Source organism: Megascapheus bottae, chromosome 13 (genome assembly GCF_031878675.1).
Source record: "Megascapheus bottae isolate mThoBot1 chromosome 13, mThoBot2.hap1, whole genome shotgun sequence".
Taxonomy (NCBI): Eukaryota; Metazoa; Chordata; class Mammalia; order Rodentia; family Geomyidae; genus Megascapheus; species Megascapheus bottae.
The window spans coordinates 7,745,086-7,761,904 of NC_143521.1; the positions used below are offsets into that span (position 1 = coordinate 7,745,086).

General features: G+C 39.7%; 1 protein-coding gene across 1 annotated transcript; it reads left to right on the forward strand.

Annotated features, from left to right (window-relative positions):
* The first annotated feature begins 15,323 nt into the window (after positions 1–15,323).
* Mepe (matrix extracellular phosphoglycoprotein) lies at positions 15,324–16,508 on the forward strand. The gene has a single exon (XM_090343992.1). The coding sequence runs from the start codon at positions 15,339–15,341 to the stop codon at positions 16,506–16,508; it is 1,170 nt and encodes a 389-aa protein (XP_090200118.1). The 5' UTR covers positions 15,324–15,338.
* The last annotated feature ends 311 nt before the right edge of the window (positions 16,509–16,819 follow it).

Below are 16,819 nucleotides of genomic sequence, written 5' to 3' on the forward strand. Positions count from 1 at the left end.
ATACAGAACAGAAGTTTATCCTTCACAGTTTCTAAAACTAGAAAGTCCCAGAGAAAGATATTGGCAAAGACTCAAAGGAACATAGGCTCAATGGTTTCCCTCATTTGTCATAATTAGTATAAACCTTGGACTCTCTTTTTTTTTTTGCCAGTCCTGGGCTTGAGCTCAGGGCCTGAGCACTGTCCTTAGACTTTCTCAAGGCTAGAGCTCTACCACTTGAGCCTCAGCACCACTTTTGGCTTTTTTCTATGTATGTGGTACCAAGGAATCAAACCCGGGTCTTTGTGCATGCTAGGCAAGCACTTTAACCACTAGGCCAAACTCCTGGCCCCACCTTGGACTCTCTTATCAGAGGTTTACAATAGGGCAAAACCTAGATACATAAGGCCATATAGGATGAGACTAAATGTAAGGACCTCCAGGATATGGAAACAAGAGCCATATAATGTGTGATTGTTGTTCTTAAGGTACTAAGTTATTTCTCATCAATTTTGTTGTCCCTTGGTTAATCTCATATTGTTACAGTATCTTACCTTGTTATCTGATATATTGATATATGTTATTTGTTTATTTGAAATAGGAAAGGGAAGGGGCAAAACAAGATGAGGGGAGGGGTGGGGAGAAGGAAATGGGGACAAAAACATGAGAAAGGGTAGCAATGTTCACAAAGTAATGCACCTTCTATCTGGCGAATATAACGTAACCCTTCTATTAATTACAATAAAAATATATTTAAAAAAGAAAGAGTTTGGTAAATGTGTTGGGATGGGTTGATTATCTGATTCCAAGATGGAGGCTTATTACTTCATCCTTCCAAGCAGGGGAAGGCCATGTGTTCTCACAGTAGAAAAGCTGAAGGACAAAAAGGTCTGGGGTAGCTCTCGCTGGTCCTTACATTAAAGTTGTTGTCCTTGTGACTAACCATTTGATGAAATCCAGGTCCTACCTCTTAATAATATCCTATTGGGGTGTAAGTTTCAATATACGGATGTGGAAAGATTCACACATGCAAAGGACAGCCAAGTCCTTACTCAAAAGTCACTTTCTCTAGGCATTCACACATAGTGAGACCAGCGGAGGATTGCAAAGGTCCGACGCCTCTGTGCCTCTCATCACATAAAATAAGACATGCTGAAATGAACTCCAAGAAATAGAAACAAGAGGGTTTTTTCCTTGGTTGTTCTTGTTCACTTTTCTTTTTGTCTTGTTTTGCTTATTTATCTGTCTCTGGGAGAAGGGGGGATCTAAAAGGGGTGGGGGGGACAAAGGGTAAACAAATACAGTTTGGTGGTACTCACCAGACACTATGTTGAAAAATGAACCGTACAGCCGAGAGTTTGGCCTAGTGGTAGAGTGCTTGCCAAGCATGCATGAAAACCTGGATTTGAGTCCTCAGTACCACATACATAGAAAAAATCAGAAATGGTGCTATGGCTCAAGTGGTAAAGAAAGCCCAATGATAGTGCTCAGGCTGTGAGTTCAAGCCAGGACTGGCAAAAAGGAAGGAAGGAAGGAAGGAAGGAAGGAAGGAAGGAAGGAAGGAAGGAAGGAAGGAAGGAAGGAAAAGAAAGAAAGGAAGGGGGACAAGGAAGGAAGGAAGGAAGGAAGAAAGAAAGAAAGAAAGAAAGAAAGAAAGAAAGAAAGAAAGAAAGAAAGAAAGAAGCAAGGAAGGAGGGAAGGAAGCAAGGAAGGAAGGAAGGAAAGAAAGAAAGAAGATGGAAGGAGAGCGGGAGAGAGGGAAGGGAGGAAGAAAGGAAGGGAGAAAAGAAAATGAACTATACAACTTATGGGTGAAAACATGGCAGTGAGCGAGGAAAGGGGTGACTTTTCAAAATGAAATATCTCTTTACCTGACTTACGTAACTGTAAACCCTCTGTATATCACCTGTACAGTGACACTTTTTGAAGTCATTCTCTCATTGGTGGCTTCCTAGGACTACCTAACTGAAATTTCAGCCGATTGTCCTTCCACATGTAGCACTTGCTCTTCCCTTCCTGCAACATATTTTCTCTTTAGACCTTCATCTACATCACTGTCTTATTTATTGTCTTCACTGGATGGTGAACTACATAAAGAATGGATTATCCTCCACCTGGTTTATTGGTTCCACCAATGCCTATCAATATGTGGGCACTGGTAACATGTTTTGCTATGTTTCTCAATTTTTAAGACAGAATGGAGATGATCCACTTTCTATAGAATGGCAAGAATAGTTTCCACATTTCATCTCGTTAGTTTGCAAGTATTTTTCTGTTTTTAAGCTCATGAGACATCCACTCAGTCTTAACGAATACTTCTAGAATCAATTCTAATTATCTGACAATATGATATCTAAACTGGGGTATTTATGTTTCTGTTTATCCCACTTTCTGGAACATTTGATAGCAGCTTTCTGCCACAGGAACATTTTTAGATGAAAATTACTTTGTCCCTTGTGGTTATCTGTGGGCACTGGGGACAATTTGTTTGCTGGTGCAAAGTGCTGATTGGACACTGGGAATACCAGCAAACTTTAAATTTCAGCAAAATGTCCAAAGCCTGCTAATCCAGCAAGGTAGCCAGGTATCCTGAAGGTAAGATACCAGGTAATTTGGCACTTTTAATATTCCTGATAGAAAATGGATTTATGTGATAGTCATTTGTGTTTGCAAAATGCTTATCACTCTAGACAAGTAACTTTTGTGAAAGAAATCTGTATTGAAAATATTTTCTCCTGAGAACAACTAGGTAGTATTTAATAATTTGTTTTATAAAATAGGGAGTGTGTTACAAAACTCTGGAAAGCAACTAAAACTGATGGCATGGTACCTCTTTTCCTTTGATTTGGCTACTAGCAGTATCAGGAGACACAGTCACTCAATGGCTAATTTTCTTCTATATTTTCATAAGTCAGGTTATATCCCTCCACACACCAGAAACGAGAGAATCTGGTCATAACTTGTCTGTGCTGATATTTCTACTGACTAGCACCAAGTTATTTAATAAATGGCTTATCTATAAAATACCTGGAAAGTGAAATTGGAGTTTGAATTAAGATTCTTAAAATTGTATCAAGTTGGAATAGAATAACCTAGAATTTCAGAATATACCTAATAACTCAATTTATTTCTTCAAACAAGTTTTTATTTTGAAATGTTTAAAGATTATAAGGTATTTACTTTTCCCATTAAAAGTGTTTCTCCATGAAGAACAACATAAATTTATTATCTTCATATTGGCAGCTATGTTTTTATGTGGCAGGTAGTAAAATATTAATGTGCATCCAAACCAACAGATTGTCCAAAGCTATGCTAAGTTTTCCGGTCTGACAACTGCTTGAGTTAAGTGAGCTCATTAGAGCCTTTTAACATATTTATCAAACTATAAACATGTATTTAGATGTATAACTGAATGATAGCATTCTAAACATTATTTTGGGGCCCAATGCAAAATATAATTTTCCTTTGTTAACATAGATTTTTCTGTAGTAAGATAAAGAAGTTTGAGATGGCGTAGGCTGTATTAAGAATACTGACTCTAAACCAGGTGCCTATGGTTCATGCTGAGATCTGATCATCAATGTTAGAAGCCAGCTCCAGAAGGGAAGCACATAACCACCAAATTAACCACCCAAAAAAGCTGGAAATGCATTTGTGAGTCAAATGATAGATTGCTAGCCTGGAGCAAAGAAAGCTGAGGGACTGTGGACAGCACCCAGATCCTGACTTCAAGCCCTGATACTGGCAAAAAAAAAATAGAAGAAGGAGGAAGGGAGAAGAGACAAGAGAGGAGGGGAAGGAGGAGGGGGAGGAGGAAGAAGAAGAAAACAGAGCGGGGAGAAGGATGCTATAGCTACACTGCCTGGATTCTAATCCTAGTCTGCCTTGTAATAACTATGAGCTCTGGGTCACATACAGGCAATGTTAAGTAGCTCATATGATTATTATGTGGCTCAAATAATTAAACATAAGTAAAATTTCTATAGCCATGTTTGGCACATTTTAATATTTAATAACTACCATTAAAGTAAGTAATTATTTCAGTTTAAGTACAATGAAAATTCCTTTGGTCTCTAGCCCCGGTGGTGCTAATTCAAATACATTGTTAATGCATATGAGTGTAGATTAGGCTGGAATCAGTTACAATCCTATTCCTCCAGTGATAGCTGCTGCCTTAATTTTTTGAAAGACTTTATTATGAGCTGTACCTTCACTGTTAACTTGCTGTCCCTTAGAATTTCACAAATACTTCATAATGTCTTTCTAAGAAAAAGGGGAAAAATGTAGAACTGACAAAAGACCAAAGAAATTATGGCTATAAAAATTCATTTCTGCTGGATATAGTGGCTCACACCAGTAATCCTAGCTACTCAGGAGGCTGAGATCTGAAGATAAAGGTTCAAAGCCAGCCCAGGCACAAAAGGACCTGAGACTTATTTCCAATTAACCTATAGAAAATGGGAAGTGGGGCTTGGCCCAAGGGTAGGGTCGTGGCCTTTAGCTGTAGAGCTTAGGGACAGCGCCCAGGCCGAGTACAAGCCCCATGACCCACAAAACTATAAATAAATAAATAAATAATAAATAAATAAACAAATAAATAAAATTTTATTTCAATCCACTGATCATTATTTAAATTATATTCAATAATTTTCATTTTCACATTAGTAATATCCGTACTTGGCTATAAGTTATGCAAATTACTTATATATGCATTCCGATTTTGTAGTTATAACTATAGATGTAACTTCATAGGTTAAAAAAATGCAGCTCAGGGAGGAAGGATGCTTGTGTGTACTTCTATTTATGGCTATAATATACAGTGACAAGGACTTAAGGCTAAACTTTCATTGTCTTTCCACAGAGATTCTCAAAGATGCAACTTGTGGGCATAGGATTGCTCCTTTTCAGTGTCACTTGGGCAGCACCAGTAAGCATTTGCAAATTCATTCCTGTTTTATGTCATCTCTTGCACTGTTTGTATAGCAATTTTTTTAATTTGGAGTACTCACATAATTCAGTGACAGTAGAGCATCAAACAAATAAAAGCATCTAGCACTTGGCACAAAGGGCCTGTCATTCAAGAGGTCTTAAAATATGTGCTGAATTACAAGGTGTCACCATGTTGTCTTAAAAGGAACAGCAACAACAATATCATTTGAGAAAACCAATAGCCAGTCACAACCTCCCATGTCAAATGAGGCTTTGGTAAAATTAAAATATGTCAAAAGAATCTTTCAATGTTCTACTAAAAATATGAAGAATTTATCAGGAAGTGTTGGGTTTTTTTTTTAAGTTAACCAGTTTTGTAAATAGATGGCACAATGAAGAAAGATGAAATATTTCTGTACTTTTTGCAAGGCCTCAGCACTCTGGCATCTTACTAATGCTACTTCATTCACCAATAAGGTCAAAGGTGGACAGAGCACTTATGTACTTCAGCAAGCCAAGCTCCTAAAGCCTTTGTGCCTGTGCCGAGTTCTTCTGATTCACATGGGTGATGTGACCAAATCATCCTGTGACAATACTGAGCATTCCAGACATGTTGTGCAGAGTAAACGATATGCTCATTTAGATAATGTCTCACAGCATCTCAGCTTTCCACAGTAACTTTTTTGGCTGAACAAACTATGGAAACAACTATTGCTAGCTTTGCTTAAATATAGGTCTGGACAAGTCCATGACCAGTTGGGTAACCAGACCAACAAGAATTAACCACACCATCTGGTGAGGACGCAGGGTTGGAGAAAGCCTTCCTCTCTCAGCACACATTCTCACACATTCCCAGGGGCCATATTTCCAGACACAGACATCTCTCAGACTCAACTCACAGGACCACACTCCATCAGAGACATAACAGCTGTGCACTAAGGCAGGATGGTGGGAGTGTGGGCCTTGCTGACTCAGGTTAGTCCAGCCAATTGAAATCGCTGGAGTGGGCCTTTCTGACCACTTCCAGTAAAGTGCTATGTCAACATCTACCAAGTGATGGGGCAATCAGAAGTGAGTGCCAGCTTTCCTGCCAAAGGTAGGCAATGTCCGTTATGAGGCCCATGTCAACCACCAAAGTAGGTGTTAGGGGAGAAAAGAGGGGTGTGGATTTCAACGAAGCCTTCAGTAGTGGTATGGAGACAACATTTGGCTTTGTGGGAGGCTTTCTCCCACATAAATTACCGACAATAAGTTGAGGAGGAAGAGAATACAATGTCAGTATATACTGAATCACTTGCACATGATATGCCTTACAATTATAAGCCAAATATGACATTTGAGAAAAGAAATGAAGATATGAGAAAAGAAATAAAAGATTCTTGAAACATGCAGTTTAATTAACATCATCAATAAGCAATTAGACTGTAAGGACTTTGTTCTAAGTCACAATAAATCATAACTATACTAGGGTACTCTAAAAGTCCAGAATATACTGCTAATACATAAATGTGTGTGATTGTGTCCCTGTGCATTCTGTGAATATAACCACTTTTTCATTTCTTCATCTTCGTCAATGTCTCTTTTTTGGTGTGGGTGGTGGTACTAGAGTTTGCATAAAGAACTTTGCACTTCTTCAACTTCTGAGCTGGTGCTCTACCACCTGAGCCAAACCTCCTATTCCATTTTTTGCTGGATAATTGGAAATTGAATCTCTTGGGTCTCTTATATTTTTCTTCCAAGGTTGGCTTCAACCTCAGTCCTCACCTTTCTGAGTAACTAGTGTTACACAGGTGAGTCACAAGCACGGATAGCTTAATATCTAGTATTTCATTTTTAGATCTTATTCTTCCTTCAACCCCATTCACAGAACTATTTGATATTAGTGAAAATTATGTAATTGTCTAAATTTATATTTACAAGATCATTAGAACCAACATAATAAATAAATGCACTAGAGAATAAAATTATAAAATAGATCTTGAAAACTCAATATAAACTTCAGAAACATTTCCTTTTATTAATCAATGTTCTTTTATAAACAATTACTTAAGTCACTATTATTTTCATCCTCAGACTTTAAGGTACCCAATTCTACTAAAAAAAAATCTCCTGGGCCGGGCGTTTGGCCTAGTGGTAGAGTGCTTGCCTAGCATGCATGAAGACCCGGGTTCGATTCCTCAGTACCACATACTTAGAAAAAGCCAGAAGTGGTGCTAAAGCTCAAGTGGTAGAGCTTGAGAAAAGTCCAAGGACAGTGCTCAGGCCCTGAACTTAAGCCCAGATCTGCCAAAAAATAAAAATAAAAAAAAAGAAGTTACTTCATGTCTAAAAAAAAAAATCTCCTCTATTTCTACCATTACCAGCTATGAGTGTAGGCAGATTTATTTCATCTACTGTAAATCTCATAGGGGATATTACAAGACTCAAGTGATATTTCTATGCAAAATTAGTTCACATACTCTGATGTGAGGTATTATATAAACAAAGCATGATTTATAAATTGGTTGACCAATTATTGTTTATCTCTAGAAGAAATGAAATATTAGATAGCTAGTAATAGCCAATGGGGTACTTTCACCAAACTTTTAAAGCTTCTTCGTTCTTTTCTTTCTTTCCTTCCTTCCTTCCTTCCTTCCTTCTTTCTTTCTTTCTCTCTCTCTTTCTTTCTTTTGTCCACCCTCTCTCCTTCCATCCTCGTTTCTTTTCTTCTCTCTCCTATCTCTCTCCCTCTGTCTCTGTCTCTCTCTCTTTGTCTCTGTCTCTGTCTCTCTTTCTTATACACACACACACACACACACACACACACACACACACACACAGTACTGGGAATCAGAGCCTCTCACTTGTTCAGTTTCCTTAGTTGTCCTTCTACTTGAGTCATGCCTACAGCCCAAGTTTTTGCTGGTTATTTGGAGATGAGAGCCTCAGGGATTTTTCTGCTCAGGCTAATTTCAAACTTCGATCCTCAGGATCTTAGCTTCCTAAGTTGTTAGGATTGCAGGCTTGAGCCACCAGTTCTCAGCTTTTCAATTTATATTTCTAAAAGAAGTTGTTAATCAGAATCTAGGCAGGAAAACAAAAACAAGTGCTCTGTAGGCGAGTAGGACAGCTGGATTATATAATCCCTCTTAAATCTTTCCTTGGGAGACTTTTCTTCTCCACAGTGGCTACTTCTGCTCTCACATATACAAATGAAAACACAAAATGCACTCCACTCATTGGTTTCTCTTGCCACATAAGAGCTAGGACTCAAAAATAAACAAAATTACAAAAATGTAAAAAAAGCATTAAACTTACTTCTGTTATAGAAACCTTACTCTGGGATTCTACTCTGTGTGTTCTTCTTCTATGATACATTCTGCTCAGAGGCCACGAATAGCTATCTGATTCTATTTCGTCTTAGTTTCTAGTCTTCGTCAACTTCAGCAGTGATCCTTTACCCTTAGGGGTCCTCAACATCTAACTTCTCTCTCTTTCCTTGTTTCCTTTCTTCCCACCTTCCTTCCTTCCTTCTCTCCTTCCTTCCTTCCTTCCTTCCTTCCTTCCTTCCTTCTTCCCTACCTTCCCCCCACATTCCTCCCTTCCTTTCTTTTTGATAGTACTGGGGTTTGAACTTAGGACTACATGTCTAGATATTTTTGCTCTGATTATTCTTCAGATGGAAATCTTGCTCTTTGCACAGGTCAACCTGGGTCACGAGACTTCCTGAGGGACTAAGTTGATTGGTGTGTACCACCATGACCCGCTACTGGTTGAGATGAGGATCTCAGGAATCTTTTGCCCCAGCAAAACCATAGGCTCTGATCACAACCTTCTAAATCTCCACCTCCCAAATAGCTATATTTACAGGTGTAAAACCACCAGCACTTGGCTCCCCTCAAGAAATTTTGACAGTGCCGGGAGCAAAAAATTCTGGTCAGGTGACTGGCAAGATAAGGGCCAAGTATCATTAAACATTCAGGAGGATGGTTTGACTCCTGCTGGATCGATGCCATCAAGTCAAAAGAAACCAAAACAAGTCAAAAGAAATCAACGCTGAACTTATTCTATCACTGCACACAATATAGTCTGATGAAATTTTCTTTTCATGTGGACATCAAAGGCTCCCAAATTCCCTTCACCTAGGATGTGATGCTTGCTTCTCTCTACCCTGCCAAGTGGTGGTTCTCCATGCTAGAATCTGGTTCTACAGCAGGGATAATATTGTCTTACTCAGGATGAAGGAAGGGGAGCAAAGATGGAACCCTCTTTCATAATAAAATAAACATGAGGGGATGAGAGGGATCCATAGTCCTTTTGTCAGGATGGTTTTCCAGAACCGAGAGGGGAAAATAAATTAAATGACTGTTGTTTGAAGAAATGAATGTAAAAAGTCCTATTTGGTGAAGCTGTAGTCGTTATTTCCTTGCAGACTTTTCAACCACAGACTGTGAAAACCAGTCAAGGCTGTGTGGAGGAACAGAAGGTAAATAAAATTATTCTTCTCAAACAACTCTATTTTGGCTCTGCAAAGAAAGAAAGTCAATAAAAGAAAAAGGTTACAGGCAAAATATTCTTGAGTAGAGTGGAAAAACAACATTATTCAACAGAATGTTGGCATGTAATACCTGAAGCAGGTATTATAATTCACAATGATAGACAAGAAGGGAAGGGGTGTGTGTGTGTGTGTGTGTGTGTGTGTGTGTGTGTGTGTGTTCACAATGGGTCTTAAACTTGGAGCTTAGGCGCTATCTCTTAGCTTTTTTAAGGTTGGCCTTCTACCCCTGGATGCCACAGGTCTACTTCCAGCTTTTTGCTGGTTAATTGCAGTTAAGAGACTCTCCAACTGGCTTTGATTTGCCATGATTCTCAGATCTCAGCTTCCTGGATAGCTAGGATTACAGGCTAAGCCACCTACACTTGGTTCAGAGAAGCATTATGAATGGAGATGGTATAAATGTGATTTCTTCCTTCAAATGAAACAATGCTTTGCCAGGCAACTTTCAGAGGGATACATGTGGAATGCACTGCTTCCCACATGTGTACATGAGAACAACTGAGAAACTAGGCAAGGGTAGAAAGGTGGCTAGCGGGCTTAATGGGGAATTTTGTTTCCAGGGAACTTGTTTTCCATACCTCACCAGAAAAATTAAGCAAATGTTCTCAGCCTTGATATCACCAAATTGCAGCTTCTTCTGCCTCCCACAGTTTCTCCAGGCTATACCCAAGAATTCTATTCTCATTTTCATTTTCTATTCTCATTCTATTTTCAATTCAGCTGACGATTACATAGGCCCAACCTATAAACTTTTAGAAAACCTGAATGCTCATGCTTCGTGCTTTGCCAACTTGGATGCCAGACGTAAGCTTTGCCAAAACTCAATTTTCTCCTAATTCTCTCACCCCTGACTGGAAGTATTTGCATTAAAATTTGATAATAGAATTGATAGAACCTAGTCAGTCACACACACAGGTCAGGCCCATTTAGAAGTTTGTAGAAAGGAGTAGTGGCTGTCTTCAGGAACTGGCTGACACACCCCCTCCAGTGATAACACGGTAGAACACTTTGTCAGGGGCAGAACACCACTTCTCCCAAGTTAAAAAATACTTTCTTTTTATTGTAATTAATAGAGGGCTTACAGTTACATTTGCCAGACAGAAGGTGCATTGCTTCTCACATTGATACCCCTTCTCATGTTTTTGTCCCCATTTCCCTCTCGCCACCCCATCCTCTCGTCTTGTTTCCCCCCTTCCCTTTCCTAGTTCACATAAACAGGTATATACAACATGCCAGGTACAAAATCAAATGCTGTAATGATATTAGATTAACTAAAGGGCAACAATAGAGAAGAGAAATAACATAGTACAATAAGAACAACAATCACACAAGATAAAGTTCTTGATCCTGGAGATCCTTTCATTAAGCCACATCCTATATGACCTTATGTATCTAGGTTTTATGCTATTGTAATCCTCTGCTAGATGAGTCGTAAATGTGTACTATTACCAGTGAGGGAAACCATTGAGCCTATGTTCCTTTGGTTCTGGCTTACTTCGCTTAATAATTGTTCCAAGTCTTTCCATTTCCTTACAAATGGGGCAATGTCATTCTTTCTGATGGCAGCATAGAATACCATTGTATATACCACATCTTCTTGATCCAATCATCTACTGAGGGGCATCTAGGTTGGTTCCATATCTTAGGTATGGTAAATAGTGCTACAATGAACATCGTTGTGCTAGTGGCTTTAGTATGCCCTTCTTACTGGACATTTGGGTAAATGCCAAAGAGTGGAATTGCTGGTTTGTAGGGAATCTCTATGTTCAGTCTTTTGAGGAACCGCCATACTGCTTTCCATAGTGGTTGAACGAGTTTGCACTCCCACTAACAGTGTAGTAGGGATCCCTCCTGGCCACATCCCCACCAGCATCTGTTGTTATTAGATTTCTTGATCATGGCCATTCTAACTGGAGTGAGGTAGAATCTCAGAGTTATTTTGATTTGCATTTTTTCATATATTTTTATTGTAATTAATAGAAGGCTTCCATGATATTTGCCAGATAGAAGGTGCATTAATTCACATACATTGATACCCTTTCACATGCATTTTTTTTTGCCAGTCCTGGGCTTGAGTTCAGGTCCTGAGCACTGTCCTTGGACTTTCTTGAGGTTAGTGCTCTACCACTTGAGCCTCAGCACCACTCCCGGCTTTTTTGTATGTATGTGGTAATGAAGAATGGAACCCAGGTCTTCATGCATGCTAGGCAAGCACTCTACCACTAGGCTAAACTCCCAGCCCCTGATTTGCATTTCTTTTATGGCCAGAGATGTTGAGCATTCCTTCATGTGTCTACAGGCCATTCTTATTTCTTCTTCAGAGAAGTCTCTCTTTAAGTCTTTAGCCCATCTTTTAATGGGATGGTTGTTTCTTTGAAGATTTGTTTTGGAGAGATTCAATTTTTTAAGCTATAGATATATTTAGATATGAGGTCTTTGTTTTATGGTTAGTAAAGATCTTCTCCCATTCTGTGGACTTTCTATTTAGCTTACTAGCTATGTCCTTTGCCTGCAGTTTAATGCAGTTCCATAAAAAATATTTTCTATTATTAGAAAGAAATCAAGAAAGAGTCTTAGTAAGAGACAAATAAACTTTGGGTAGCATTTATCAAAGTGCATTACATTCATAAACTACATTGAACAACTACAGAAAGGTAATTTTTAATGTGTTAAAGCATAAAAGAAGAGAGAGAAACCCACCTTAATATAAGCTTACAGTAGAGAACACACAAGGGCCATCATAAAAAGCATAGAGACTACATTCCTAACTATGTTTACATATCACCTGGAAAGAAAAGATCAAACCAGCATAAAGATAAGCTGGCTCTGAGTGAAGGACCTTTACATGAGCCAAGTTCTGGGCTAGCACTAGGAGAAATCACTTGCTCTGGGATTTCTGTCTATGGCTGGTGACTTCTTTTCCTCACTGTCCTCAAGCCTCACTACTACACAGCTCTGTTCTGGAGTCATCCACTTGGTTCTGCTGAGGTGGTGATGGTTTGGTGGACCCTAGATATCCATGGTTAGTTGGATTCTTTCATTGTGTATGCATGATATTTGGAAATTTTATGAGAGTTTCCCAGGTAGAGTTATCTTTGACGTAGGAAAAGCGGGTTAAGAGGGACTCACTTTTGTAGATCTTACATTTACCCCATAGGTGCCTCCATCTGTGGGATGCTAATAAAGGGAAGAATGATCCCTTGTCATGGAGATGACATGAATTCTCCTTACGTCATTCCCTTTCACTGAATCACTGCCCAAAGAGCTGGAAACAACCTAAAATGCCATGGGCCAGAAGATTATTTGCTTTTCCCAATGGGGTTTCATTTCCTGTGCAAGAAGGACTTCCTTTCCTTTTGGAATACTTTTTTCTTTTCTTTTTACTGCTCATTGACCTTTACTTGGCATCTCTGAAGACCTAATCTAAGTGTCTGATAAAATTAATAGCAACATACTTGAAGTGAAGGTAAAAATATTAAAAAGAAACAATAATCATGCTTAAGAGGCTTGGAGTAGAAAGAACTCTACTGAATCCTCTGCCTAGTATTCAGGGAAAGCTGTGTGGTAGAAATAATGAGCTAAGCCTTGGAGTCTGAGCAAGATTAGAAGAAAACAGAAGTGTGTATGTCCTCCAGAAGACAGTAACATAGATAAGGCACAGAGTGGGAAAGCAGCAAGGAGAGTAGATTCATCAGTGGATTCACAGAACATATATAGTCAATGGCCTAATTAGAAATCACTTAACACAAGCAAATGCAAAACCAAAAGATGTTTCTATTTTTGTTTTATTGTGTCTTCCAACACATCATGAACTGTAACATATCAGTTTAACATAGTATCGAGCCGGGTATGGTACTACATGCTGTAACCCCATTCCAGCTACTCTGAGAAAGGTGGAGGTGAAAGGATCACCAGCTAAGGCCATCCCAGGAAAACTTAGTGAGAACCTATCTCACAGTCTTGCCTCATAAGCAGGAAGCCCTAGGTCCAATTCCCAGTTTTTAAAAACAATGTTTTCCTTTATAAAAGAATTCTCTGCATTCTTGTGATGGAATGTATACAGTACATTGGCAAACATAAGTGCCTGTCACTTCTGCAGATGGCGTAGTAACAAACTTCGGATGATCAGGGAGTGCTTCCGTAAGCCATTACTAACTTTGTAAACCTACTCCCAATAGCTAGCATACACATGTTGTAACAGACAGCCCTCTAAGGAAAACAGTATTCTTATATGGTGGAGGGGGAAAAGAGATGTTAAATACAAAATGCATTTCATGTCTAAGGACTCAATATTTTTGACAATGCAGTGCCCCCTCCCCCCTCCGGGTACCAGGCTTGAACTTAGGGCTTCATGCTTCTTGGGCTGACATTCTACTGATTGAGCCACACCTCTACCCCTGTTTTTTGCTGGTTATTTTGCAAGTGGTTACGTCACGACTTTTCCTTCCCAGGCTGGCCTTCAAATCCTGATCCTCCAGATCTCAGCTTCCTAAATAACTAAATTACAAGTGTAAACGTCCAGTGCCAAGCAAACATCACTCTGAAATCAACATTCTTCTCACATCGCTAGCTTTCTTCAATGGCCGCCAAAAATCTACATTTCGAAATTCATTTCTTATACTCTTTCTGTTTCTCTTTTCATTTACCTTTGAACCAATACACTAAAGTATGAAATACTGGATTCATATTAAAGACATTATGAAATGTTTTGATATATGTCTACATTATACAATATTTTTTGGTGGATTGTGGGGCTTGAACTTGGCCTGGGTGCTGTCCCTGAGCTCTTCAGCTTAAGACTACCATCCTACCCTTGAGCCAAGCCCCACTTCCCATTTTTTTTAGAGATTAACTGGAGATAAGAGTCTCAGGTTCAGCCAGGCTCTGTGGTTCACGCCTATAATCCTAGCTACTCAGAAGGCTGAGAACTGAGGATCAATCAAAGCCAGCCCGGGCACTAAAGGACCTAACACCGGGCTGTCTTTGGGCCTTGATCCTCAGATCTCAGTCTCTTGAGTAGCTAGTATTGCAGGTGGGAGCCATTGTGCTCAGCTCTACATTACATAATATTTAAGTGAAATAAAACATATATACCGCCTCAAATTATATATCATTTCTCCTTTGTAAAAAAAACTTTCAAAAGCCTTTTAGCATTCAGAAATGTACAACACACTGTTATAATTGTACTCTATAATGCCCTCTTATATGCAATACTATACTGGAAATTCTTATTCTTCTATAACTTGATACTATTCTATATTGCTAAATGTTTCTTCATCTTTTTCTCCCACTGCACTCTTCCCAGCCTTTAGTAACTAACAATTTGATCTTAACCTTTCTGATATTTCTAATCCTCTTATTGATGATCGCTCTGCTCCAGGCATAGAGAGTTATCAATATTGTCTTTCAGTTGTTGAATTTCCAGTTGACTCTTAAACTCTTCTTCCATCCTCCATCTGCAGATCTGCACCTTAACCACCACCAAGCCCAGCTCATTCTTTTTTCTCCAAGAAACCTGCCTTGTTCATTCAAAAATGATTTCTGCCAATAAACCTCTATTTGTTTTGTACAATACATGACAATTTGGTTTTTAGATACTGCCTGATAATTATCCTGCTTTGATTCTTTACATAGAATAACCATTGTGTTGAAAATTATACTTTAGCAGGAGGAAAAATGTATCAACAATGTTGCTTTTGATCCTTTGGAGCAGAGAAGAAGCCAAGAGGCCACACCTAACGAGAACATTACCCAGAAGACAAAAACTGACCTGTCCCTTTTTGCAGTCAGCGAAAATATTCAAAGCACTAATTCTTCAAATCTTTCTGCAAAGACACAGGCAGTCAATGACAACCCTGGTATCCATCACAAAGAAAATGTCCGAGATGACCTAATGATGCCCTGGATTCCAGAATCCACTGCAGAGAAAAGAACTGAGGGTGGAGATGACGCGATAAGTCACTTATTTGTCCAGGAAGAATATGGAGCCATTCTCATGAAAAATAGCATGAGGCCGGTGATGGTGACAGAACTGTGGAAGGAGGGAAGCCAAGAGAAGACACGCCGCAATGTGCTAAACAAAAGTCAACCAGGTGTCAACTATGTTAAAGCCCATTCAGGAGGGAAAAAGAACCAACAAAGAGGTCCCCAAGACCATACCAGCTCTATACAAAGCAAGAGCAACCACCACATGAGACGTGATACTCACTACCTAACACAGCTCCCCAGAGGCCAAAACATCCCCAGTGACTTCGAGGGCAGTACTGACACAGATCCTCAGGGGAACACAGGGGATAATGGGCAATCTCCTTTCAGTGGGGATGGTCAGCCTTTTAAGGACTTTTGTGGGGAAGGAGGAGTTATAGGTCCAGATATTCAGACAGAAATCTCAGGCCAAGGTGGATCTGAGACTATTAATCTTGACCCAAGAGTACCAGGTTACAACGAGCTCCCAGAGAGAGATGATCGTGGTGGCAGTGTCACTGGAGCCAGCAGTGACAGAGTGAGAGAGACAGGTACTGGTGTGCGCCTGGTGGAGGGCAGCAATGACATCATAGGGAATTCTGATTTTAGGCAACTCCCTGGAAAGGAAGGAAACAGCCAAAATGCTCATCAAGGAAAAGTGGAGCTTCATTATCCCAATTCACCACCAAGAGAGAAAGGAAAAGAAGGGGGTAGAGATTCAAGTGAAAGTGCTAATTACAATGAAATCCCTAAACATGGCAAGGGTAGCTACAATAAAAGACCAGAACAATCTAATGGGAATGAGGTGACCTTAAGTGAGAAACCAAGACTCTCCAGTCAGGGAAAAAGGCAGGGCCTACTGACCCCTTCTCATGGCCTTGGTAATGAAATTAGAAATGAAATGGGCTCCCACAATGTCCCCAACAGACAGAGCCATGATGGACAACATAATTCTCCATGGAATAAAGAGAGGTCTCAAAGGAGAGGCCCCTGGAGTTACCGAAGACCCCATTCTCACAGGAGCTTTAGGCCTTCTAAAAGGGGCCATAGCAGTGAGGCATCTGACACTGGGAGTTCAAGCTCAAGTGAGGGTGACTAGTCCCTGGGGAGCTCCCTGACGGGTACAGTTTGAACACTCATCTGCAAGGTGGCCTTGACGACAGCTCAGAGGCAGGGGGGAGGACGGAGGAAAAAAACCAAAAATCTGAGAAAAGCAGCAAGTCTGGTCTTGTGGGAGGTTTTGCTGTTTTCATGGTTGTAATGTAATGTTCTATTCTACATGAAAGCACTTTTTTAAGGGAATAAGACCCCCTAAGGATCTATGTTACTAGGTGACATGAAGAAGAGTCTTTTTAGATAGTCTGTGAATGCCACCCGTACTTTGCTGTTATTTGCTCTGCAGACATGCAA